The sequence below is a fragment of the Oncorhynchus clarkii genome, unplaced genomic scaffold (genome assembly GCF_045791955.1).
Source record: "Oncorhynchus clarkii lewisi isolate Uvic-CL-2024 unplaced genomic scaffold, UVic_Ocla_1.0 unplaced_contig_4828_pilon_pilon, whole genome shotgun sequence".
NCBI classification, from domain to species: domain Eukaryota; kingdom Metazoa; phylum Chordata; class Actinopteri; order Salmoniformes; family Salmonidae; genus Oncorhynchus; species Oncorhynchus clarkii.
Window position 1 is genome coordinate 11,351 of NW_027260804.1, and position 25,266 is coordinate 36,616.

At 46.4% G+C, this 25,266-nt stretch overlaps 1 protein-coding gene across 1 annotated transcript in view; it reads left to right on the forward strand.

The window, feature by feature from the left end:
* The first annotated feature begins 8,635 nt into the window (after positions 1-8,635).
* The window catches only part of LOC139401777 (glypican-5-like), a 49,746-nt gene continuing 33,115 nt past the window's right edge, over positions 8,636-25,266 (forward strand). The window contains exon 1 of the mRNA XM_071145745.1: positions 8,636-9,050. Within this exon, the coding sequence (XP_071001846.1) occupies positions 8,903-9,050 (148 nt within the window). The 5' untranslated portion in view covers positions 8,636-8,902. The remainder of the gene's footprint in view (positions 9,051-25,266) is intronic.

Below are 25,266 nucleotides of genomic sequence, written 5' to 3' on the forward strand. Positions count from 1 at the left end.
TGTAAAGAAGCTGGAAGATACAGAAGGCCTGGTTTAATAGTCTGTCGCTGTGTTGTCAAAGTGCTTACAGTGCAGGTAGTGCTATGGAATATCTACTGCAGTGGAGGCACTTCTAGCAATACCGCTGACGCTGACCCCCGGTGAACCGTAAACCCCGCTTGGACCAGGCTCTGGAGTCACTTCTAGCAATACTGCTGACGCTGACCCCCGGTGAACCCTACACCCTGCTTGGACCAGGCTCTGGAGGCACTTCTAGCAATACCGCTGACCCCTGAACCCTAACCCTGCTTGGACCACTGGAGGCACCTGCAATACCGCTGAACCCTAACCCTGCTTGGACCAGGCTCTGGAGGCACTTCTCGCAATACTGACGCTGACCCCTGGTGAACCCTAACCCTGCTTGGACCAGGCTCTGGAGGCACTTCTCGCAATACCGCTGACCCCTGGTGAACCCTAACCCTGCTTGGATGGTTTGACTTGACTTCATGATGTCTTTGTGCTAAGGTGCATCTAGTGCAGATAGTGACATAGACTAGCACCTACTGCCCTAAGTGCCCCTTCTGGCATAAGGGTCTAACTAACATCCCACCAACCAAGACCACTCCCTGTATTTTTCTTGCAGATCTCTGCTAGTTTTGCATAGTTGCATTACAAGTAAAAATGAGTTGTGCAAATCTATGCAAAACTGATGGAGGCTTGCTTGTTCTTCCACCTACCTGATCACCCTCACCCCAAGACCATCCAACCCTCCAGCTACCTGGTCACCCCAAGACCATCCCACTGCCCTAAGCCTCCAGCTACCTGGTCACCCCAAGACCATCCCACTGCCCTGAGCCTCCAGCTACCTGGTCACCCTCACACCATCCCACTGTCCTGAGCCTCCAGCTACCCTGAGCCTCCAGCTACCTGGTCACCCCCACACCATCCCACTGCCCTGAGCCTCCAGCTACCTGGTCACCCCAAGACCATCCCACTGCCCTGAGCCTCCAGCTACCTGGTCACCCCAAGACCATCCCACTGTCCTGAGCCTCCAGCTACCTGGTCACCCCCACACCATCCCACTGCCCTGAGCCTCCAGCTACCTGGTCACCCCCACACCATCCCACTGTCCTGAGCCTCCAGCTACCTGGTCACCCCAAGACCATCCCACTGTCCTGAGCCTCCAGCTACCTGGTCACCCCCACACCATCCCACTGTCCTGAGCCTCCAGCTACCTGGTCACCCCCACACCATCCCACTGTCCTGAGCCTCCAGCTACCTGGTCACCCCCACACCATCCCACTACCCTGAGCCTCCAGCTACCTGGTCACCCCCACACCATCCCACTGCCCTGAGCCTCCAGCTACCTGGTCACCCCCACACCATCCCACTGTCCTGAGCCTCCAGCTACCTGGTCACCCCCACACCATCCCACTGTCCTGAGCCTCCAGCTACCTGGTCACCCCAAGACCATCCCACTGCCCTGAGCCTCCAGCTACCTGGTCACCCCAAGACCATCCCACTGTCCTGAGCCTCCAGCTACCTAGTCACCCCCACACCATCCCACTGTCCTGAGCCTCTGTACCTAGCCTCTCTCCAAACAGACCAACGGTTGACGAGGTGCTAAAGACCATCCCACTGTCCTGAGCCTCTGTCCCCAGCCTCTCTCCAATCAGACCAACGGTTGACTAGATTTGGTTTCAGCAGTATTAAAGTGCTTATAGTGCAGGTAGTATATTTTCTCCATCTACTGCAATGTGAGCACTTCCAGTAGTGCTGTCTGTGTTGCAGCCCATCCCATCCTATATGGAAGGACGCTACTTCAAACCCAACCACCAACTCAAACCACACGTCGATCGTCTCTGTTCCTCGGTCAGTTTTGCTGCTTTGCATCCTGCTTTTAACAAACGTTTGCTGTGCAAATCCATGCAAAACTGACTGAGCAGTGACTTGACCTCCAGCCGCGATGAACCGTTTTGGTAAAGTCTTTCTGGGCCTGTATGATGATGATACGTGGATTTAAATGTGGCACTTTTCAGCGACTCGGACTATTCAAATGGTGTTTTCTAGAACTATTCTGTAGTTGTCTCTGTTCTGCAGCACTTTTCAAATGACTCAAAAGATGCTTGACTGGTGGTATTATATCTGTTTTAGGTACAAGTCCCAATCAGGTTATATTGTAACTGGAGAAGTCAGTCCCGGTCGGGTTGGGTTGTAACTGTAGAAGTCAGTCCCGGTCAGGTTGAGTTGGAGCTGTAGAAGTCAGTCCCGGTCGGGTTGGGTTGTAGCTGTAGAAGTCAGTCCCGGTCAGGTTGAGTTGGAGCTGTAGAAGTCAGTCCCGGTCAGGTTGAGTTGGGGCTGTAGAAGTCAATCCCGGTCGGGTTGTAGAAGTCGGTCCCTGTCCTGGTCGGGTTGTAGCTGTAGAAGTCAGTCCCTGTCGGGCTGTAGAAGTCGGTCCCTGTCCTGGTCAGGTTGTAACTGTAGAAGTCAGTCCCGGTCCGGTTGTAGCTGTAGAAGTCAGTCCCGGTCCTGGTCAGGTTGGGTTGTAGCTGTAGAAGTCAGTCCCGGTCCTGGTCAGGTTGGGTTGTAACTGTAGAAGTCAGTCCAGGTCTGGTTGTAGCTGTAGAAGTCAGTCCCGGTCCTGGTCAGGTTGGGTTGTAGCTGTAGAAGTCAGTCCCGGTCCTGGTCAGGTTGGGTTGTAACTGTAGAAGTCAGTCCCGGTCCGGTTGTAGCTGTAGAAGTCAGTCCCGGTCCTGGTCAGGTTGGGTTGTAACTGTAGAAGTCGGTCCCTGTCCTGGTCGGGTTGTAACTGTAGAAGTCAGTCCAGGTCCGGTTGTAGCTGTAGAAGTCAGTCCCGGTCCTGGTCAGGTTGTGTTGTAGCTGTAGAAGTCAGTCCCGGTCCGGTTGTAACTGTAGAAGTCAGTCCCGGTCCTGGTCAGGTTGGGTTGTAACTGTAGAAGTCGGTCCCTGTCCTGGTCGGGTTGTAACTGTAGAAGTCAGTCCAGGTCCGGTTGTAGCTGTAGAAGTCAGTCCCGGTCCTGGTCAGGTTGTGTTGTAGCTGTAGAAGTCAGTCCCGGTCCGGTTGTAACTGTAGAAGTCAGTCCCGGTCCTGGTCAGGTTGGGTTGTAACTGTAGAAGTCAGTCCCGGTCCGGTTGTAGCTGTAGAAGTCAGTCCCGGTCCTGGTCAGGTTGGGTTGTAACTGTAGAAGTCAGTCCCGGTCCTGGTCAGGTTGGGTTGTAACTGTAGAAGTCAGTCCCGGTCCTGGTCAGGTTGGGAGGGGTGTCAGTGCTGTTACTCTGAAGGTATTGCACTTGTCCCGGCCTGTTTAGGATTGAGGAGATGGTGCTCCTACTCTTTGAACCTGCTAAAGCAGCAATATCCGGATGCATGTTTGAAATGATTGAATGAAACATATATATTTACCAAAAATGAGACTTGTATGTTTTCTGTCCCATGATTCTGTTTTTCTAGATTTGTCTTTAATGAATGAAGAGGTAGTTTTCTAAATTGTAGATGGATTGTCGGAGCTTAAATGTGTCCGTCCATATGGTGAGTACTTGTTTCATGCTGAGGTTTTGTTTCAAATAAAGTTTCCGTGTAAATTTAGCTTCCTGTTTCCATTGTGCTTTGATTTTAAACGTGTAGATGGGATTGGATGTAAGGTTGCTTCTCGAGATGTGATTGGATGTAGGGGTACCCCCTGTATATAGCCTCCACATTGACTCTGTACCGTAACACCCTGTATATAGCCTCCACATTGACTCTGTACCGGTACCCCCTGTATATAGCCTCCACATTGACTCTGTACCATAACACCCTGTATATAGCCTCCACATTGACTCTGTACCGGTACCCCCTGTATATAGCCTCCACATTGACTCTGTACCGGTACACCCTGTATATAGCCTCCACATTGACTCTGTACCGGTACCCCCTGTATATAGCCTCCACATTGACTCTGTACCGTAATACCCTGTATATAGTCTCCACATTGACTCTGTACCGGTACACCCTGTATATAGTCTCCACATTGACTCTGTACCGGTACCCCCTGTATATAGCCTCCACATTGACTCTGTACCGGTACCCCCTGTATATAGCCTCCACATTGACTCTGTACCGGTACCCCCTGTATATAGCCTCCACATTGACTCTGTACCGGTACCCCCTGTATATAGCCTCCACATTGACTCTGTACCGGTACCCCCTGTATATAGCCTCCACATTGACTCTGTACCGGTACCCCCTGTATATAGCCTCCACATTGACTCTGTACCGGTACCCCCTGTATATAGCCTCCACATTGACTCTGTACCGGTACCCCCTGTATATAGCCTCCACATTGACTCTGTACCGGTACCCCCTGTATATAGCCTCCACATTGACTCTGTACCGGTACCCCCTGTATATAGCCTCCACATTGACTCGGTACCGGTACCCCCTGTATATAGCCTCCACATTGACTCTGTACCGGTACCCCCTGTATATAGCCTCCACATTGACTCTGTACCGGTACCCCCTGTATATAGCCTCCACATTGACTCTGTACCGGTACCCCCTGTATATAGCCTCCACATTGACTCTGTACCGGTACCCCCTGTATATAGCCTCCACATTGACTCTGTACCGGTACCCCCTGTATATAGCCTCCACATTGACTCGGTACCGTAATACCCTGTATATAGCCTCCACATTGACTCTGTACCGGTACCCCCTGTATATAGCCTCCACATTGACTCAGTACTGGTACCCCCTGTATATAGCCTCCACATTGACTCTGTACCGGTACCCCCTGTATATAGCCTCCACATTGACTCTGTACCGGTACCCCCTGTATATAGCCTCCACATTGACTCTGTACCGGTACCCCCTTTATATAGCCTCCACATTGACTCGGTACCGGTACCCCCTGTATATAGCCTCCACATTGACTCGGTACCGGTACACCCTGTATATAGCCTCCACATTGACTCGGTACCGGTACCCCCTGTATATAGCCTCCACATTGACTCGGTACCGGTACACCCTGTATATAGCCTCCACATTGACTCGGTACCGGTACACCCTGTATATAGCCTCCACATTGACTCTGTACCGTAATACCCTGTATATAGCCTCCACATTGACTCTGTACCGTAATACCCTGTATATAGCCTCCACATTGACTCGGTACCGGTACCCCCTGTATATAGCCTCCACATTGACTCTGTACCGTAATACCCTGTATATAGCCTCCACATTGACTCTGTACCGTAATACCCTGTATATAGCCTCCACATTGACTCTGTACCGTAATACCCTGTATATAGCCTCCACATTGACTCTGTACCGGTACCCCCTGTATATAGCCTCCACATCGACTCTGTACCGGTACCCCCTGTATATAGCCTCCACATTGACTCTGTACAGTAATACCCTGTATATAGCCTCCACATTGACTCGGTACCGTAATACCCTGTATATAGCCTCCACATTGACTCTGTACAGTAATACCCTGTATATAGCCTCCACATTGACTCTGTACCGTAATACCCTGTATATAGCCTCCACATTGACTCTGTACAGTAATACCCTGTATATAGCCTCCACATTGACTCTGTACCGGTACCCCCTGTATATAGCCTCCACATTGACTCTGTACAGTAATACCCTGTATATGGCCTCCACATTGACTCTGTACAGTAATACCCTGTATATGGCCTCCACATTGACTCTGTACCGGTACCCCTGTATATAGCCTCCACATTGACTCTGTACCGGTACCCCCTGTATATAGCCTCCACATTGACTCGGTACCGGTACCCCCTGTATATAGCCTCCACATTGACTCTGTACCGGTACCCCCTGTATATAGCCTCCACACTGACTCTGTACCGGTACCCCCTGTATATAACCTCCACATTGACTCTGTACTGGTACCCCCTGAATTTATTCTTATTGTGTTACACTAAAATAAAAAGTAATAACAAAAAGTATGTACTTGGTCAATATTTTCGTAACTCTTCTAGAACTGCATTGTTGGTTAAGTAAGAATTTCACTGTAATGTTTATACTTGTTGTATTTTTAAAAATGTATTTATTTATTATTTTTTTTAAAAGTTATGTTTTATTTTATTTTTTACACTTGTATTCTGCACATGTGACCAAGTTTGATTTCCATAACTCTCAGATCACTGTGATCTGTATGTTATGGTGCAGTGGACTTTTCTCTCCACCAGGAGGCTAAATCGCTGCCACACTTTTATGTACAAAGCATTGACAGGACAGCTCCCCGGGTCTCTGTTCTTTACTGACCTGATCAGTCTCTGCTGTCCCTGTCTGTTCTTTACTGACCTGATCAGTCTCTGCTGTCCCTGTCTGTTCTTTACTGACCTGATCAGTCACTGCTGTCCCTGTCTGTTCTTTACTGACCTGATCAGTCTCTGCTGTCCCTGTCTGTTCTTTACTGACCTGATCAGTCACTGCTGTCCCTGTCTGTTCTTTACTGACCTGATCAGTCTCTGCTGTCCCTGTCTGTTCTTTACTGACTTGATCAGTCACTGCTGTCCCTGTCTGTTCTTTACTGACCTGATCAGTCTCTGCTGTCCCTGTCTGTTCTTTACTGACCTGATCAGTCACTGCTGTCCCTGTCTGTTCCTTACTGACCTGATCAGTCTCTGCTGTCCCTGTCTGTTCCTTACTGACCTGATCAGTCTCTGCTGTCCCTGTCTGTTCTTTACTGACCTGATCAGTCACTCATTACAGTCTTCGTTCACAGTCTCTGCTGTCACTGTCTGTCCTTTACTGACCTGATCAGTCGCTGCTGTCCCTGTCTGTTCTTTACTGACCTGATCAGTCACTCATTAGTCTTCGTTCACAGTCGCTGCTGTCCCTGTCTGTTCCTCAAGGCCAGAACTGAGATGGGGAAACATTATTTTTCCCATAATGCCCTTCATCATGAAACAACATGCTTCAAAAGACAAAGGTTTGGGGAGTTGGTGTCCTCGCCTGTTTCTAAGACTCTGATCGACAACACTGTGTGTGATAGACATTAAAAGGGGAGTTGGTGTCCTCGCCTGTTTCTAAGACTCTGATCGACAACACTGTGATAGACATTAAAAGGGGAGTTGGTGTCCTCGCCTGTTTCTAAGACTGATCGACAACACTGTGTGTGATAGACATTAAAAGGGGAGTTGGTGTCCTCGCCTGTTTCTAAGACTCTGATCGACAACACTGTGATAGACATTAAAAGGGGAGTTGGTGTCCTCGCCTGTTTCTAAGACTGATCGACAACACTGTGATAGACATTAAAAGGGGAGTTGGTGTCCTCGCCTGTTTCTAAGACTGATCGACAACACTGTGATAGACATTAAAAGGGGAGTTGGTGGCCTCGCCTGTTTCTAAGACTCTGATCGACAACACTGTGATAGACATTAAAAGGGGAGTTGGTGTCCTCGCCTGTTTCTAAGACTCTGATCGACAACACTGTGTGTGATAGACATTAAAAGGGGAGTTGGTGGCCTCGCCTGTTTCTAAGACTCTGATCGACAACACTGTTTGTGATAGACATTAAAAGGGGAGTTGGTGTCCTCGCCTGTTTCTAAGACTCTGATCGACAACACTGTGATAGACATTAAAAGGGGAGTTGGTGTCCTCGCCTGTTTCTAAGACTCTGATCGACAACACTGTGTGTGATAGACATTAAAAGGGGAGTTGGTGTCCTCGCCTGTTTCTAAGACTGATCGACAACACTGTTTGTGATAGACATTAAAAGGGGAGTTGGTGTCCTCGCCTGTTTCTAAGACTCAGATCGACAACACTGTTTGTGATAGACATTAAAAGGGGAGCTGGTGTCCTCGCCTGTTTCTAAGACTCTGATCGACAACACTGTGTGATAGACATTAAAAGGGGAGTTGGTGTCCTCGCCTGTTTCTAAGACTGATCGACAAAACTGTTTGTGATAGACATTAAAAGGGGAGCTGGTGTCCTCGCCTGTTTCTAAGAGTATTTTACTGTAATATTGTATGTACACGCTGCTATTTTCCCATTTTGCCTTACCAGGTCTCCCTTGCAAAATAGTATTTTTTTAACCTCAATGGGTCTTACCTGGTTAAATAAAGGTAAAATAAAATAATTACCTGGTTAAATAAAATAGTAATTTATATACATTCTGTTTTGTAAAGTATGTATTTTTATATCAAGTGTTGATCAAAAACTAAGGTTCCCTTCGCCCAGTAGATGTCTTTCGAGTTCAGCATCACTGCCTCTTAGCGGGAATCACCTGTGCGTAATTTACAGAATCACCTGTGCGTAATTTACAGAATCACCTGTGCGTAATTTACAGAATCACCTGTGCGTAATTTACAGAATCACCTGTGCGTAATTTGGACACCATAAAGCTCATACCTATGGCCAAAAAGGCGTTTAGTCAGCCGATGGAACTCGATAGAAACGTTCTCATCCATAACTTTGTACGGAACGGTCTGTTGCATTGTAACGCATAGCCATGCTGTAGTAGACTATAATACTAGTTGTTTTGGAGATGTTTTAGGCCGCCGCTCCGAGGTTTGTCCACGAGATGGCGCTGCACCCCACTGTTGGTTGTAGAGTTCTCCAGTGGTTTTGTCTCCTCAGGTATGATTCCGCCCATTCCTCTCATTCCCTTGACGGCTCCAGTCACGCCAAGTTGCTCAACATGCTGCGGTTGAGTTCTGCTACAGTCCCATGACACTTTCAACGACTCCTGTTGTAACTTCATTCAGGATTTGATTGTTTTTAGAACATTTTAAAGGCAATTTTTTTCCATCATTGAAAAGTACCGTCGCAGATCCTTGAACCTTGGAAATGTGGATGTTGTGATCGAAGGAATGGCGGTCTGTTAGGAATGTTCATAACTTTAATATTAGATAGGGGTTTTTGAGTAACATCAACCTGGCTTTGAAAATGGAGCTACAAAAGATGCTGTGTTTGTTTGTTGCTGCTTGTGTCGGGCTGATTTCGGGAAGTCTAACGAGCTGTGATGAAGTGCGCAAAGTTTTTCAGCTGCGGCAGATTGGACCAGTGAAATCCCTACCGGAGAGACCGAGAGAAGGTAGGCCTACGGTAGTTGTATACATTATAAATGGATCTTCACCATTTCAATATCAGGGTTACCAAAGTAATGCAATCATACATGACTGGGGTTGTTGAACCATGGCAAACTGCCGTAGCCTGTATTCTGTAGATGTATGGGAAACTGCCATAGCCTGCCGTAGCCTGTATTCTGTAGATCTATGGCAAACTGCCGTAGCCTGTATTCTGTAGATATTCTATAGATGTATGGCACACTGCCGTAGCCTATATTCTGTAGATGTATGGCACACTGCCGTAGCCTGTATTCTGTAGATGTATGGCACACTGCCGTAGCCTGTATTCTGTAGATGTATGGCACACTGCCGTAGCCTGTATTCTGTAGATGTATGGCACACTGCCGTAGCCTGTATTCTGTAGATGTATGGCACACTGCCGTAGCCTGTATTCTGTAGATGTATGGCACACTGCCGTAGCCTGTATTCTGTAGATGTATGGCACACTGCCGTAGCCTGTATTCTGTAGATGTATGGCACACTGCCGTAGCCTGTATTCTGTAGATGTATGGCACACTGCCGTAGCCTGTATTCTGTAGATGTATGGCAAACTGCTGTAGCCTGTATTCTGTAGATGTATGGCACACTGCCTTAGCCTGTATTCTGTAGATGTATGGGAAACTGCCATAGCCTGCCGTAGCCTGTATTCTGTAGATCTATGGCAAACTGCCGTAGCCTGTATTCTGTAGATCTATGGCAAACTGCCGTAGCCTGTATTCTGTAGATATTCTGTAGATGTATGGATCCGGATTATTTAGTATATTACATTTTCCTAACTGTATTGGTTTCCATGACTACATGTTCTCCATCCCCTTGGTTTTAACCGGGTGGTTCGAGACCTGAACGCCGATTGGCTGAAGTACCACGGGTATTACAAAATATTTTTGTTACACGTCTCTAATTACGTTGGTAACTAGTTTATAATTGTAATAAGGCACCTCTGGGGTATGTGGTATATGACCAATATACCACGGCTAAGGGCTACGTCCAGGCACTGCGTTGTACATAAGAACAGCCCTTAGCCGTGGTATATTGGCCATATACCACAGACCCCTTGGGCCTTAGTGCTTAAATAAACCCTGTGGGCCTGGGCTGCTATATCTGCGATTCTTTTTGCCTGTTTAGGCTGATTTGTCAGAGTAATGTGAAAGGTACAGGTGGTTATCAAGATGAGGTTTACCAAGGGAATCATACTGCTTTTAGACTGTCTATTCTATCTACAGGGCCTCCGTATTCTATCTACAGGGCCTCCGTATTCTATCTACAGGGCCTCCGTATTCTATCTACAGGGCCTCCGTATTCTATCTACAGGGCCTCCGTATTCTATCTACAGGGCCTCCGTATTCTATCTACAGGGCCTCCGTATTCTATCTACAGGGCCTCCGTATTCTATCTACAGGGCCTCCGTATTCTATCTACAGGGCCTCCGGTATTCTATCTACAGGGCCTCCGGTATTCTATCTACAGGGCCTCCGGTATTCTATCTACAGGGCCTCCGGTATTCTATCTACAGGGCCTCCGGTATTCTATCTACAGGGCCTCCGTATTCTATCTACAGGGCCTCCGTATTCTATCTACAGGGCCTCCGTATTCTATCTACAGGGCCTCCGTATTCTATCTACAGGGCCTCCGTATTCTATCTACAGGGCCTCCGTATTCTATCTACAGGGCCTCCGTATTCTATCTACAGGGCCTCCGTATTCTATCTACAGGGCCTCCGTATTCTATCTACAGGGCCTCCGTATTCTATCTACAGGGCCTCCGTATTCTATCTACAGGGCCTCCGTATTCTATCTACAGGGCCTCCGTATTCTATCTACAGGGCCTCCGTATTCTATCTACAGGGCCTCCGTATTCTATCTACAGGGCCTCCGTATTCTATCTACAGGGCCTCCGTATTCTATCTACAGGGCCTCCGTATTCTATCTACAGGGCCTCCGTATTCTATCTACAGGGCCTCCGTATTCTATCTACAGGGCCTCCGTATTCTATCTACAGGGCCTCCGTATTCTATCTACAGGGCCTCCGTATTCTATCTACAGGGCCTCCGTATTCTATCTACAGGGCCTCCGTATTCTATCTACAGGGCCTCCGTATTCTATCTACAGGGCCTCCGTATTCTATCTACAGGGCCTCCGTATTCTATCTACAGGGCCTCCGTATTCTATCTACAGGGCCTCCGTATTCTATCTACAGGGCCTCCGTATTCTATCTACAGGGCCTCCGTATTCTATCTACAGGGCCTCCGTATTCTATCTACAGGGCCTCCGTATTCTATCTACAGGGCCTCCGTATTCTATCTACAGGGCCTCCGTATTCTATCTACAGGGCCTCCGTATTCTATCTACAGGGCCTCCGTATTCTATCTACAGGGCCTCCGTATTCTATCTACAGGGCCTCCGTATTCTATCTACAGGGCCTCCGTATTCTATCTACAGGGCCTCCGTATTCTATCTACAGGGCCTCCAGTATTCTGGGTCTCTGATGGACCATCAGATCCCATACCGTTTTCTACACATCATTCGTCATGTTTTGGACAATGCACTTGACTGGAGAACATTTACAGAAGCCATTAGCCGAAAGATAATATTAATCTGTGTTGACACAGCTGCCTGCCCAACACTGGACTCACGGAGCAGAGCACACTGAGGCACTTTGTCCAGCTCTGGTTTGTGGTTATACTGCGTCTGAAATGGCATCCTTATTTTCCCTCTGTCCGGCCACCGCTCTTTGACCAGTGTCTAGTGGGCCATGTCAGACACAGCCATGTTTTGGTTGTGTTCCAGGATAAAGGGCTGTTGTTGTTGTTGTTGTTGTTGTTGTTGTTGTTTAGTGTCTAGTGGGCCATGTCAGACACAGCCATGATTTGGTTGTGTTCCAGGATAAAGGGCTGTTGTTGTTGTTGTTGTTGTTTAGTGTCTAGTGGGCCATGTCAGACACAGCCATGTTTTGGTTGTGTTCCAGGATAAAGGGCGCTTGTTGTTGTTTAGTGTCTAGTGGGCCATGTCAGACACAGCCATGTTTTGGTTGTGTTCCAGGATAAAGGGCTGTTGTTGTTTAGTGTCTAGTGGGCCATGTCAGACACAGCCATGATTTGGTTGTGTTCCAGGATAAAGGGCTGTTGTTGTTGTTGTTTAGTGTCTAGTGGGCCATGTCAGACACAGCCATGTTTTGGTTGTGTTCCAGGATAAAGGGCTGTTGTTGTTGTTGTTTAGTGTCTAGGTGGGCCATGTCAGACACAGCCATGATTTGGTTGTGTTCCAGGATAAAGGGCTGTTGTTGTTGTTGTTTAGTGTCTAGTGGGCCATGTCAGACACAGCCATGTTTTGGTTGTGTTCCAGGATAAAGGGCTGTTGTTGTTGTTGTTTAGTGTCTAGTGGGCCATGTCAGACACAGCCATGTTTTGGTTGGGTTCCAGGATAAAGGGCTGTTGTTGTTGTTGTTGTTTAGTGTCTAGTGGGCCATGTCAGACACAGCCATGTTTTGGTTGTGTTCCAGGATAAAGGGCTGTTGTTGTTGTTGTTTAGTGTCTAGGTGGGCCATGTCAGACACAGCCATGTTTTGGTTGTGTTCCAGGATAAAGGGCTGTTGTTGTTGTTGTTTCGTGTCTAGTGGGCCATGTCAGACACAGCCATGTTTTGGTTGTGTTCCAGGATAAAGGGCTGTTGTTGTTGTTGTTTAGTGTCTAGTGGGCCATGTCAGACACAGCCATGTTTTGGTTGGGTTCCAGGATAAAGGGCTGTTGTTGTTGTTGTTGTTTAGTGTCTAGTGGGCCATGTCAGACACAGCCATGTTTTAGTTGTGTTCCAGGATAAAGGGCTGTTGTTGTTGTTGTTTAGTGTCTAGTGGGCCATGTCAGACACAGCCATGTTTTGGTTGTGTTCCAGGATAAAGGGCTGTTGTTGTTGTTGTTGTTTAGTGTCTAGTGGGCCATGTCAGACACAGCCATGTTTTGGTTGTGTTCCAGGATAAAGGGCTGTTGTTGTTGTTGTTTAGTGTCTAGTGGGCCATGTCAGACACAGCCATGTTTTGGTTGGGTTCCAGGATAAAGGGCTGTTGTTGTTGTTTTTGGAGGTTCTAAAGATCACATGACATCTAGAGGTTCTGTGTACAGAACAACAGTACTGTTCTGTAGCTGTGTGCTGCTCCTTCAGGGATAAACACCTTATTTAGTTTTAAAGTTAAGTCAACAGGACAGATTCATCACTTAGTTCAACTCAATACATACAGAGGGTTCTCACTTGTTTTTAAAGATGTATGTGTCTGAATTGGATTATTTTAGATGGATTGTTTTGGTGTCTGACAATCTTGGTTGTGCTTCCATAGCCAGAGGCCACGGGTGTTGTTTTGGTGGCCTCCGCACTCCACCTTGAATATCTAACTAGGGGAAACACTGCCTCCGGTGTTCTGTGACTAATTCTGGAATTATGAAGATAAAAATATCTCTCTTGATTCTTCTCCCAGATATAGTAGTGTAGCATGGTTTGTTTTCTTAGCATCACTATCCAGGACGCCATCATTATCCTACACATGCCGGTTGAACTGCTGTTTTATAGGTGTTTCTGAACGCGGTTCTGTTCTACTGGAACGCCAGCTCTGGTTCTGTTCTACTGGATCACCAGCTCTGGTTCTGTTCTACTGGATCACCAGCTCTGGTTCTGTTCTACTGGATCACCAGCTCTGGTTCTGTTCTACTGGATCACCAGCTCTGGTTCTGTTCTACTGGATCATCAGCTCTGGTTCTGTTCTACTGGATCATCAGCTCTGGTTCTGTTCTACTGGATCACCAGCTCACTGAGTGAACGTGGTTCTGTTCTACTGGATCACCAGCTCTGGTTCTGTTCTACTGGATCACCAGCTCACTGAGTGAACGTGGTTCTGTTCTACTGGATCACCATCTCTGGTTCTGTTCTACTGGATCACCAGCTCTGGTTCTGTTCTACTGGATCATCAGCTCTGGTTCTGTTCTACTGGATCATCAGCTCTGGTTCTGTTCTACTGGATCACCAGCTCACTGAGTGAACGTGGTTCTGTTCTACTGGATCACCAGCTCTGGTTCTGTTCTACTGGATCACCAGCTCTGGTTTTGTTCTACTGGATCATCAGCTCTGGTTCTGTTCTACTGGATCATCAGCTCTGGTTCTGTTCTACTGGATCACCAGCTCACTGAGTGAACGTGGTTCTGTTCTACTGGATCACCAGCTCACTGACTGAACGTGGTTCTGTTCAACTGGATCATCAGCTCTGGTTCTGTTCTACTGGATCACCAGCTCACTGAGTGAACGTGGTTCTGTTCTACTGGATCACCAGCTCTGGTTCTGTTCTACTGGATCACCAGCTCACTGAGTGAACGTGGTTCTGTTCTACTGGATCACCAGCTCTGGTTCTGTTCTACTGGATCACCAGCTCACTGAGTGAACGTGGTTCTGTTCTACTGGATCACCAGCTCTGGTTCTGTTCTACTGGATCACCAGCTCACTGAGTGAACGTGGCTCTGTTCTACTGGATCACCAGCTCTGGTTCTGTTCTACTGGATCACCAGCTCACTGAGTGAACGTGGTTCTGTTCTACTGGATCACCAGCTCTGGTTCTGTTCTACTGGATCACCAGCTCACTGAGTGAACGTGGTTCTGTTCTACTGGATCACCAGCTCTGGATCTGTTCTACTGGATCACCAGCTCTGGTTCTGTTCTACTGGATCACCAGCTCACTGAGTGAACGTGGTTCTGTTCTACTGGATCACCAGCTCACTGAGTGAACGTGGTTCTGTTCTACTGGATCACCAGCTCTGGTTCTGTTCTACTGGATCACCAGCTCACTGAGTGAACGTGGTTCTGTTCTACTGGATCACCAGCTCTGGTTCTGTTCTACTGGATCACCAGCTCACTGAGTGAACGTGGTTCTGTTCTACTGGATCACCAGCTCTGGTTCTGTTCTACTGGATCACCAGCTCACTGAGTGAACGTGGTTCTGTTCTACTGGATCACCAGCTCTGGTTCTGTTCTACTGGATCACCAGCTCTGGTTCTGTTCTACTGGATCGCCAGCTCTGGTTCTGTTCTACTGGATCACCAGCTCACTGAGTGAACGTCGTTCTGTTCTACTGGATCACCAGCTCTGGTTCTGTTCTACTGGATCACCAGCTCACTGAGTGAACGTGGTTCTGTTCTACTGGATCACCAGCTCTGGTTCTGTTCTACTGGATCACCACCTCTGGTTCTGTTCTACTGGATCACCAGCTCACTGAGTGAACGTGGTTCTGTTCTACTGGATCACCAGCTCTGGTTCTGTTCTACTGGATCACCAGCTCACTGAGTGAACGTGGTTCTGTTCTACTGGATCACCAGCTCACTGAGTGAACGTGGTTCTGTTCTACTGGATCACCAGCTCTGGTTCTGTTCTACTGGATCACCAGCTCACTGAGTGAACGTGGTTCTGTTCTACTGGATCACCAGCTCTGGTTCTGTTCTACTGGATCACCAGCTCACTGAGTGAACGTGGTTCTGTTCTACTGGATCACCAGCTCTGGTTCTGTTCTACTGGATCACCAGCTCTGGTTCTGTACTACTGGATCACCAGCTCACTGAGTGAACGTGGTTCTGTTCTACTGGATCACCAGCTCTGGTTCTGTTCTACTGGATCACCAGCTCTGGTTCTGTTCTACTGGATCACCAGCTCTGGTTCTGTTCTACTGGATCACCAGCTCTGGATCTGTTCTACTGGATCACCAGCTCTGGTTCTGTTCTACTGGATCACCAGCTCACTGAGTGAACGTGGTTCTGTTCTACTGTGGTTCTGTTCTACTGGATCACCAGCTCACTGACTGAACGTGGTTCTGTTCTACTGTGGTTCTGTTCTACTGGATCACCAGCTCACTGACTGAACGTGGTTCTGTTCTACTGGATCACCAGCTCACTGACTGAACGTGGTTCTGTTCTGCTGTGGTTCTGTACTACTGGATTGCCAGCTCACTGACTGAACGTGGTTCTGTTCAACTGGATCACCAGCTCACTGACTGAACGTGGTTCTGTTCTACTGGATCACCAGCTCACTGACTGAACGTGGTTCTGTTCTACTGGATCACCAGCTCACTGACTGAACGTGGTTCTGTTCTACTGTGGTTCTGTTCTACTGGATCACCAGCTCACTGACTGAACGTGGTTCTGTTCTACTGGATCACCAGCTCACTGACTGAACGTGGTTCTGTTCTACTGTGGTTCTGTTCTACTGGATCACCAGCTCACTGACTGAACGTGGTTCTGTTCTACTGTGGTTCTGTTCTACTGGATCACCAGCTCACTGACTGAATGCGGTTCTGTTCTACTGAATCACCAGCTCTGGTTCTGTTCTACTGGATCACCAGCTCACTGACTGAACGTGGTTCTGTTCTACTGTGGTTCTGTTCTACTGGATCACCAGCTCACTGACTGAACATGGTTCTATTCTACTGTGGTTCTGTTCTACTGGATCACCAGCTCACTGACTGAACATGGTTCTGTTCTACTGTGGTTCTGTTCTACTGGATCACCAGCTCACTGACTGAACGTGGTTCTGTTCTGCTGTGGTTCTGTTCTACTGGATCACCAGCTCTGAGTTTGACGTCTCGACCATCCGACGTCTCGACCATCCGACGTCTCGACCATCCGACGTCTGTGGAAAAATGCTAAGCTTATTTTAGTGTTGTCTATGGGTCTCTGCCTCTCTCTTCCCCCTCCTCCTCTTATTTTAGTGTTGTCTATGGGTCTCTGCCTCTCTCTTCCCCCTCCTCCTCTTATTTTAGTGTTGTCTATGGGTCTCCTCCTCCTCTTATTTTAGTGTTGTCTATGGGTCTCTGCCTCTCTCCTCCTCCTCTTATTTTAGTGTTGTCTATGGGTCTCCTCCTCCTCTTATTTTAGTGTTGTCTATGGGTCTCCTCCTCCTCTTATTTTAGTGTTGTCTATGGGTCTCCTCCTCCTCTTATTTTAGTGTTGTCTATGGGTCTCCTCCTCCTCTTATTTTAGTGTTGTCTATGGGTCTCCTCCTCCTCTTATTTTAGTGTTGTCTATGGGTCTCCTCCTCCTCTTATTTTAGTGTTGTCTATGGGTCTCCTCCTCTTATTTTAGTGTTGTCTATGGGTCTCCTCCTCCTCTTATTTTAGTGTTGTCTATGGGTCTCCTCCTCCTCTTATTTTAGTGTTGTCTATGGGTCTCCTCCTCCTCTTATTTTAGTGTTGTCTATGGGTCTCCTCCTCCTCTTATTTTAGTGTTGTCTATGGGTCTCCTCCTCTTCTTATTTTAGTGTTGTCTATGGGTCTCCTCCTCTTCTTATTTTAGTGTTGTCTATGGGTCTCCTCCTCTTCTTATTTTAGTGTTGTCTATGGGTCTCCTCCTCCTCTTATTTTAGTGTTGTCTATGGGTCTCCTCCTCCTCTTATTTTAGTGTTGTCTATGGGTCTCCTCCTCCTCCTCTTATTTTAGTGTTGTCTATGGGTCTCCTCCTCTCTCCTCCTCCTCTTATTTTAGCGTTGTCTATGGGTCTCCTCTTATTTTAGTGTTGTCTCTGCCTCTCTCCTCCTCCTCTTATTTTAGTGTTGTCTATGGGTCTCCTCCTCTTATTTTAGTGTTGTCTATGGGTCTCTGCCTCTCTCCTCCTCTTATTTTAGTGTTGTCTATGGCTCTCTGCCTCTCTCCTCCTCCTCTTATTTTAGTGTTGTCTATGGGTCTGGTGCTGAGAGACAATGGACCACTTAGTAAATAAAGCTGAGCTGTGGGCTGGCTGCTACTCTGACTGCCTCTCCTCTCTGCCTCTCTCTCTCTGCCTCTCTCTCTCTCTCTGCCTCTCTCTCTCTCTCTCTACCTCGCTCTTTCTGTCTCTCTCTCTCTCTGCCTCTCTCTCTCTCTCTGCCTCTCTCTCTCTCTCTGCCTCTCTCTCTCTCTCTGCCTCTCTCTCCTCCTCCTCTCTGCCTCTCTCTCCTCCTCCTCCTCTCTGCCTCTCTCCTCCTCCTCTCTTCCTCCACCTCTCTGCCTCTCTCCATTTCAATTCAAAGAGCTTTATTGGCATGGGGAAACACATGTTTACACAGCCACATCAAACAGAGTAGACAAACAAAATGGGGAATTAACAAGGGAAACATTAGTTAACATGGCACTCACAAACATTTTTAAAAGAATAGACATGTTATTGTCTAATGAGAGTGTTGTAAAAAAATTTGCAAGTAGTTGAAGTATGAAAGGGAAACTAAACCGATATATATGGGTTGTATTCACAGTGTTTGTTCCCCACTGATTGCCCCTTGTGGCAACAGGCCACACATCTAGCTGCTGTGATGGCACACTGCGGTATTTCACCTAACAGATATAGGAGTATATAGCGATGTTTAGATTTCTTTTCATAGTCTTTGTGGGTCTGTGGGTAATATGTGTCTGTAATGTGGTCATACAGTCGACAGGAGCCCATCCAATCTACCCACCTCATTGTTTTCACTGAGGAAATGTACGAGACTGCTGTTAATGATAATACAGAGGATCTTCCCAAGGTTGCTGTTGACTAATATCCCACGGTAGTTATCGGGGTCAAATTTGTCTCCGCTTTTGTGGATTGAGGTGATCAGTCCTTGGTTCCAGATATTGGCGAAGATGCCAGAGCTGAGGATGATGTTAAAGAGTTTTAGTTTAGCCAATTGGCCGCCTTTCCTTCCAGTTCTCTGCTGCCTGTGACTGGAACGAATTACAAAAATCGCTGGAGACTTACATTTCCCTCACTAACTTTTAACATCAGTTATCTGAGCAGCTAACCAATCGCTGCAGCTGTACATAGTCCATCTGTATATAGCCCACCCAATCTACCTACCTCATCCCCATACTGTTTTTATTTTATTTACTTTTCTGCTCTTTTGCACACCAATATCTCTACCTGCACATCCTCATCTTGACATCTATCATTCCAGTGTTAATCTGCTAAATTGTAATTACTTTGCGACATGGCTGATTTAATTAAGGCCGATTTTAAAGTTTTGTAACATTCGAATATCTGTATTTTTTGGGTATTTTTTTATTTATTTTTACATTTTTAAAAATGTATTTATTATTTTACACCTTTATTTAATCTTTATTTAATTAGGCAAGTCAGTTAAGAATACATTCTTATTTTCAATGACGGCCTAGGAACGGTGGGTTAACTGCCTCCTTCAGGGGCAGAACAACCTTGTCAACTCTGGGATTCGATCTTGCAACCTTTCGGTTAACTAGTCCAACGCTCTAACCACCTGATTACATTGCACTCCACGAGGAGATGGCTGTTACGCGAATGCAGTAAGAAGCCAAGATAAGTTGCTAGCTAGCATTAAACTTATCTTATAAAAAGCAATCAATCAATCATCACTAGTTAACTACACATGGTTGATGATATTACTAGTTTATCTAGCGTGTCCTGCGTTGCATGTAATCGGTGCGCATTCGCGAAAAAGGGCCGTCGTTGGTCCAACGTGTACCTAACAATAAACATCAATGCCTTTCTTTAAAATCAATACACAAGTATATATTTTTAAACCTGCATATTTAGTTAATATTGCCTGCTAATGTGAATTTCTTTTAATGAGGGAAATGGTGCCACTTCTCTTGCAACAGAGCCAGGGTAGGTACAGCAGTTTGGGCCGCCTGGCTCGTTGCGAACTGTATGACGACTATCTTCCTAACAAAGACAGCCAACTTCGCCAAATGGGGTTCAATTGATTTAACAAAAGCGCATTTCCAAGAAAAGCACAATCGTTGGACGACTATAAATGCCTTTCTTAAAATCAATACACAGAAGTATATACTTAAACCTGCATATTTAGCTAAAATAAATCCAGGTTAGCAGGCAATATTAACCAGGTGAAATTGTGTCCCTTCTCTTGCGTTCATTGCACGTAGAGTCATGGTATATGTAGCAGTTTGGGCCGCCTGGCTTGTTGCAAACTAATTTGCCAGAATTTTACATAATTATGACATAATTATTGAAGGTTGTGTAACAGCAACATTTAGACTTATGGATGCCACCCGTTCGATAAAATACGGAACGGTTCTGTATTTCACTGAAAGAATAAACGTTTCCAGATTCGACCATATTAATGACATAAGGCTCACACGCACACTCACACGCATTTCTGTGTGTTATTATGTTATAATTAAGTCTATGCTTTGATAGAGCAGTCTGACTGAGCGGTGGTAGGCAGCAGCAGGCGCGTAAACATTCATTCAAACAGCACTTTTGCGTTTTGCCAGCAGCTCTTTGTTGTGCGTCAAGCATTGAGCTGTTTATGACTTCAAGCCTATCAACTCCCGAGATGAGGCTGGTGTAACCGAAGTGAAATGGCTAGCTCGTTAGCGCTAGCTAATAGCGTTTCAAATGTCACTCGTTCTGAGACTTGGAGTGGTTGTTCCCCTGTGGTTGTTTCCCTTGCTCTGCATGGGTAATGCTGCTTAGAGGGTGGCTGTTGTCGATGTGTTCCTGGTTCGAGCCCAGGGAGGAGCCTATAGTGCCTATAAGAACATCTAATAGTCAACAGAATATGAAATAGAAATGGTATAGAGAGAAATAGTCCTATAATAACTGCAACCTAAAACTTCTTACCTGGGAATATTGAAGACTCATGTTAAAAGGAACCACCAGCTTTCATATGTTCTCATGTTCTGAGCAAGGAACTTAAACATTAGCTTTCTTACATGGCACATATTGCACTTTTACTTTCTTCTCCAACACTTTGTTTTTGCATTATTTAAACCAAATTGAGCATGTTTCATTATTTACTTGAGGCTAAATTGATTTTATTGATGTATTATAATAAGTTAAAATAAGTGTTCATTCTGTATTGTTGTAATTGTCATTATTACACATAAAACATTTAAAATCGGCCAATTAATTGGTATCGGCTTTTTTTGGTCCTCCAATAATGGGTATCGGCGTTGAAAAATCATAATCGGTCGACCTCTAGTCTAAATGAGTCCCAGGACCAGCTTGCTTAGGGGACTCTTCTCCAGATTCATCTCTCTGTAGGTGAGGGCTTTGTGGTGGAATGTGTGGGCATCGCTTCCTTTTAGGTAGTTGTAGAATTGAACGTCTCGTTTCTGGATTTTGTTGACTAGTAGGTATAGTCCTAATTCTGCTCTGCATTGTTTGGGGTTTTGTGTTGTACACAAAGTATATTTTTGCAGAATTCTGCATGCAGAGTCTCAATTTGGTGTTTGTCCCATTTTGTGAATTTGTTGTTGGTGGGTGGACCCCAGACCTCAATCACCGAGGGTAATGGGTTCGATAACTGATTTGAAGAGTGTTTAGCCAGATCCTATTTGAGAGTCTTCCTTTTGATGGCATAGAAGGCCCTTCTTGCCTTGTCTCAGATCATTCACAGCTTTGTGGAAGTTACCTGTGGCGCTGATGTTTAGGCTGAAGTAGGTGTCATTCTTTGTGTGGGCAACGATGTCTATCTTGAGTTTGTATTTGTTGTCTTGGCAACTGGACTTTTCTTTAAACATTATGTTTGGTCTTATTTAGATTTACTGTCGGGGCCCAGGTCTGTCGGGGCCCAGGTCTGTCGGGGCCCAGGTCTGTCGGGGCCCAGGTCTGTCGGGGCCCAGGTCTGTCGGGGCCCAGGTCTGTCGGGGCCCAGGTCTGTCGGGGCCCAGGTCTGTCGGGGCCCAGGTCTGTCGGGGCCCAGGTCTGTCGGGGCCCAGGTCTGGCAGAATCTGTGCAGAAGATCTAGGTGCTGCTGTAGGCCCTCCTTGGTTGGGGACAGAAGCACCAGATCATCAGCAAACAGTAGACATTTGACTTCAGATTCTAGTAGGGTGAGGCCGGGTGCTGCAGACTGTTCTAGTGCCCTCGCTAATTCGTTGATATATTTGTTGAAGAGGGTGGGGCTTAAGCTGCATCCCTGTCTCACCCCACGGCCTTGTGGGAAGACACGTGTTATATATGTTGAAGAGGGTGGGGCCCAGGGGAAGAGTTGACAACAGTGTCCTACTTCCTCTCTAAGGACCAGGGAAGAGTTGACAACATAGTGCCCTACTTCCTCTCTATGTTGTCAACTCTTCCCTGGTCCTTAGTGTACTAGAGGAAGTTGGACACTATGTTGTCAACTCTTCCCTGGTCCTTAGTGTCCTAGAGGAAGTAGTACACTATGTTTTCTGGTAAAATAATGGTTCATAAACAACTCTAAGGGTGGCCCTTTTAAAATCAGTAAAATTCTGTTATAGATTTTCCCAAGTTCTGTTTGATTGTTCAACAGAGGAACAACAAAATGGGATGTTCTGAGTCAATTCTGAAATCACACAAGACCATTTGTTTTAGGTCTGGAAGAAACTAAAACATTTAGAGTTTTAAGTGTAATTCCCCTTTAATTGCACATCTGGCCCTTTAATTGCTCATCTACTCAGCTACTTCCTCATACTTCTGCCAGGTAAAACTACTTTACAGTTAACATTCAATTGGGAAGGTTTTGGGGAAAGTATTTTTGGTTTGTCTTTTTAACCAGTAGTGGCTGACCAGGGGTGGGATGATGTTAGGTTTGTCTTTTTAAACCAATAGTGGCTGACCAGGGGTGGGATGATGTTAGGTTTGTCTTTTTAAACCAATAGTGGCTGACCAGGGGTGGGATGATGTTAGGTTTGTCTTTTTAAACCAATAGTGGCTGACCAGGGGTGGGATGATGTTGTGTTTGTCTTTTTAAACCAATAGTGGCTGACCAGGGGTGGGATGATGTTGTGTTAGGTTTGTCTTTTTAACCAATAGTGGCTGACCAGGGGTGGGATTATGTTGTGTTGGTTGGATAGTAGCTGGGATGTTTGATGTCTGATTCTGGTGAGATTTGTTAATGACAGTTTGTGGGGGAACACGTGAACATGTACTTTCAGAATAGTATTGTGAGCTACTCATAGGTGGGCTGGTAGCTAACCCCTAACCTTAACCCTAACCCTTAACCCTAACCCCTAACCCCCCTAACCCTTAACCCTAACCCCTAACCTTAACCCCTAACCCTAGCCTGCTGGAGACCCCTGGTGTATGGTAAAACCTTTCAGAATAGCTTGGCTAGCTGCTCATAGGTGGGCTGGTAGCTAAACCTAACCCCCTTAACCCTAACCCCTAACCCTAACCTTAACCCCTAACTCTAGCCTGCTGGAGACCCCTGGTGTATGGTAAAACCTTTCAGAATAGCTTGGCTAGCTGCTCATAGGTGGGCTGCTGGTAGCTGGTAGCTAACCCCTAACCCCTTAACCCTAACCCCTAAACCCTGGTGTATGGTAAAACCTTTCAGAATAGCTTGGCTAGCTGCTCATAGGTGGGCTGCTAGCTACGGGTAGCTCACCCGTTGGTGACCCCTGCTCTAAACAATATTGGTGATGTGAAAAGGGATTTTTAGTCCATGGAACAGACCTCGGGGGCGAATCAGTCTTATCACCAATGAAAGGAGATGCTGTGTTTCAAAACCATTTGTAATATGAGACCCTATTGACTCGTATTGACTCGTGGAAATGGCCTGACTCATCTGGAACTCACCTTAAACTACACGTGTGTATATAGACTATAGATCCAAGCAGAGCCTTTCACCTTATCTACACGTGTATATAGACTAGAGATCCAACCAGAGCCTCTCACCTTAAACTACATATATATAGACTATAGATCCTTTCACCTTATCTACACGTGTATATAGACTATAGATCCAACCAGAGCCTCTCACCTTAAACTACACGTGTATATAGACTATAGATCCTTTCACCTTATCTACACGTGTATATAGACTATAGATCCAACCAGAGCCTCTCACCTTAAACTACATATATATATAGACTATAGATCCTTTCACCTTATCCACACGTGTATATAGACTATAGATCCAACCAGAGCCTTTCACCTTAAACTACACGTGTATATATAGACTAGAGATCCAACCAGAGCCTTTCACCTTATCTACACGTGTATATAGACTATAGATCCAACCAGAGCCTTTCACCTTAAACTACACGTGTATATAGACTATAGATCCAACCAGAGCCTTTCACCTTAAACTACACGTGTATATAGACTATAGATCCAACCAGAGCCTTTCACCTTAAACTACACGTCCTCACCTTAAACTACACGTTAAACTACACCGCCTCTCACCTTAAACTACACGTGTATATAGACTATAGATCCAAGCAGAGTCTTTCACCTTAAACTACACGTGTATATAGACTATAGATCCAACCAGAGCCTCTCACCTTCTACAGACTATAGATCCAAGCAGAGCCTTTCACCTTATCTACACGTGTATATAGGCTCTGGTTGGATCACCTTAATCTACACGTGTATATAGACTATAGATCCAAGCAGAGCCTCTCACCTTAAACTACACGTGTATATAGACTATAGATCCAAGCAGAGCCTTTCAGCGCGTTGGACCGAGTCCAGTTTCTGTGGTCTCTTTAAGTGGAAAGATAAAATCAGGCCTCTGAGGATCATGTAGTCTTATCTAGATGAGAAGGAATGTGTTAACGTGTGCCATCTCCTCCTCTGAGTGACTAACCCGCTCTAACAACACACAGTACAGGTTGTCTGATAGAATGGAGGGAAGAGCTGCCAAAGAGACTGTTTCAGCACGTCTGTCTGAAAACCCTTTTTTTTAGAGTAAAAACAAAAAGTTGTTTTGATTGTCCCCTGTGTGTGTGTGTGGGGTGTGTGTGTGTGTGTGTGGTGTGTGTGTGTGTGTGTGTGTGTGTGTGTGTGTGTGTGTGTGTTCAATGCGAGTCGGTTGCTTTGCCACACGTAGGGGCAAATGTGTGGACATCACTTGTCGAGGTGATAACGGCAAGACTCCTGATTTGCTTTCACACAAATCTGCCTTCTGCCCCTGAGCTTGTTTCAACACGTAGACCATCTGTGTGGACGTGGTCCTGTATCATCCAGGAGGCTCGATAGAAGAGCCCACTACGAGCACACGTGTGGTTGGACAGTGGTGAGGATGTAGTCCTGTATCGTCCAGAAGGCTCGATAGAAGAGACCACTACGAGCCTCAGACAGTGGTGAGGATGTAGTCCTGTATCGTCCAGGAGGCTCGATAGAAGAGACCACTACGAGCCTCAGACAGTGGTGCTACTGACCGCTAAGTGATGCTGTCTGTCTTGACGGAGATCAATTTATTCATGTGACATATCTCTTATGTGATGTCTGTAGGGCTCTGTGTCTTG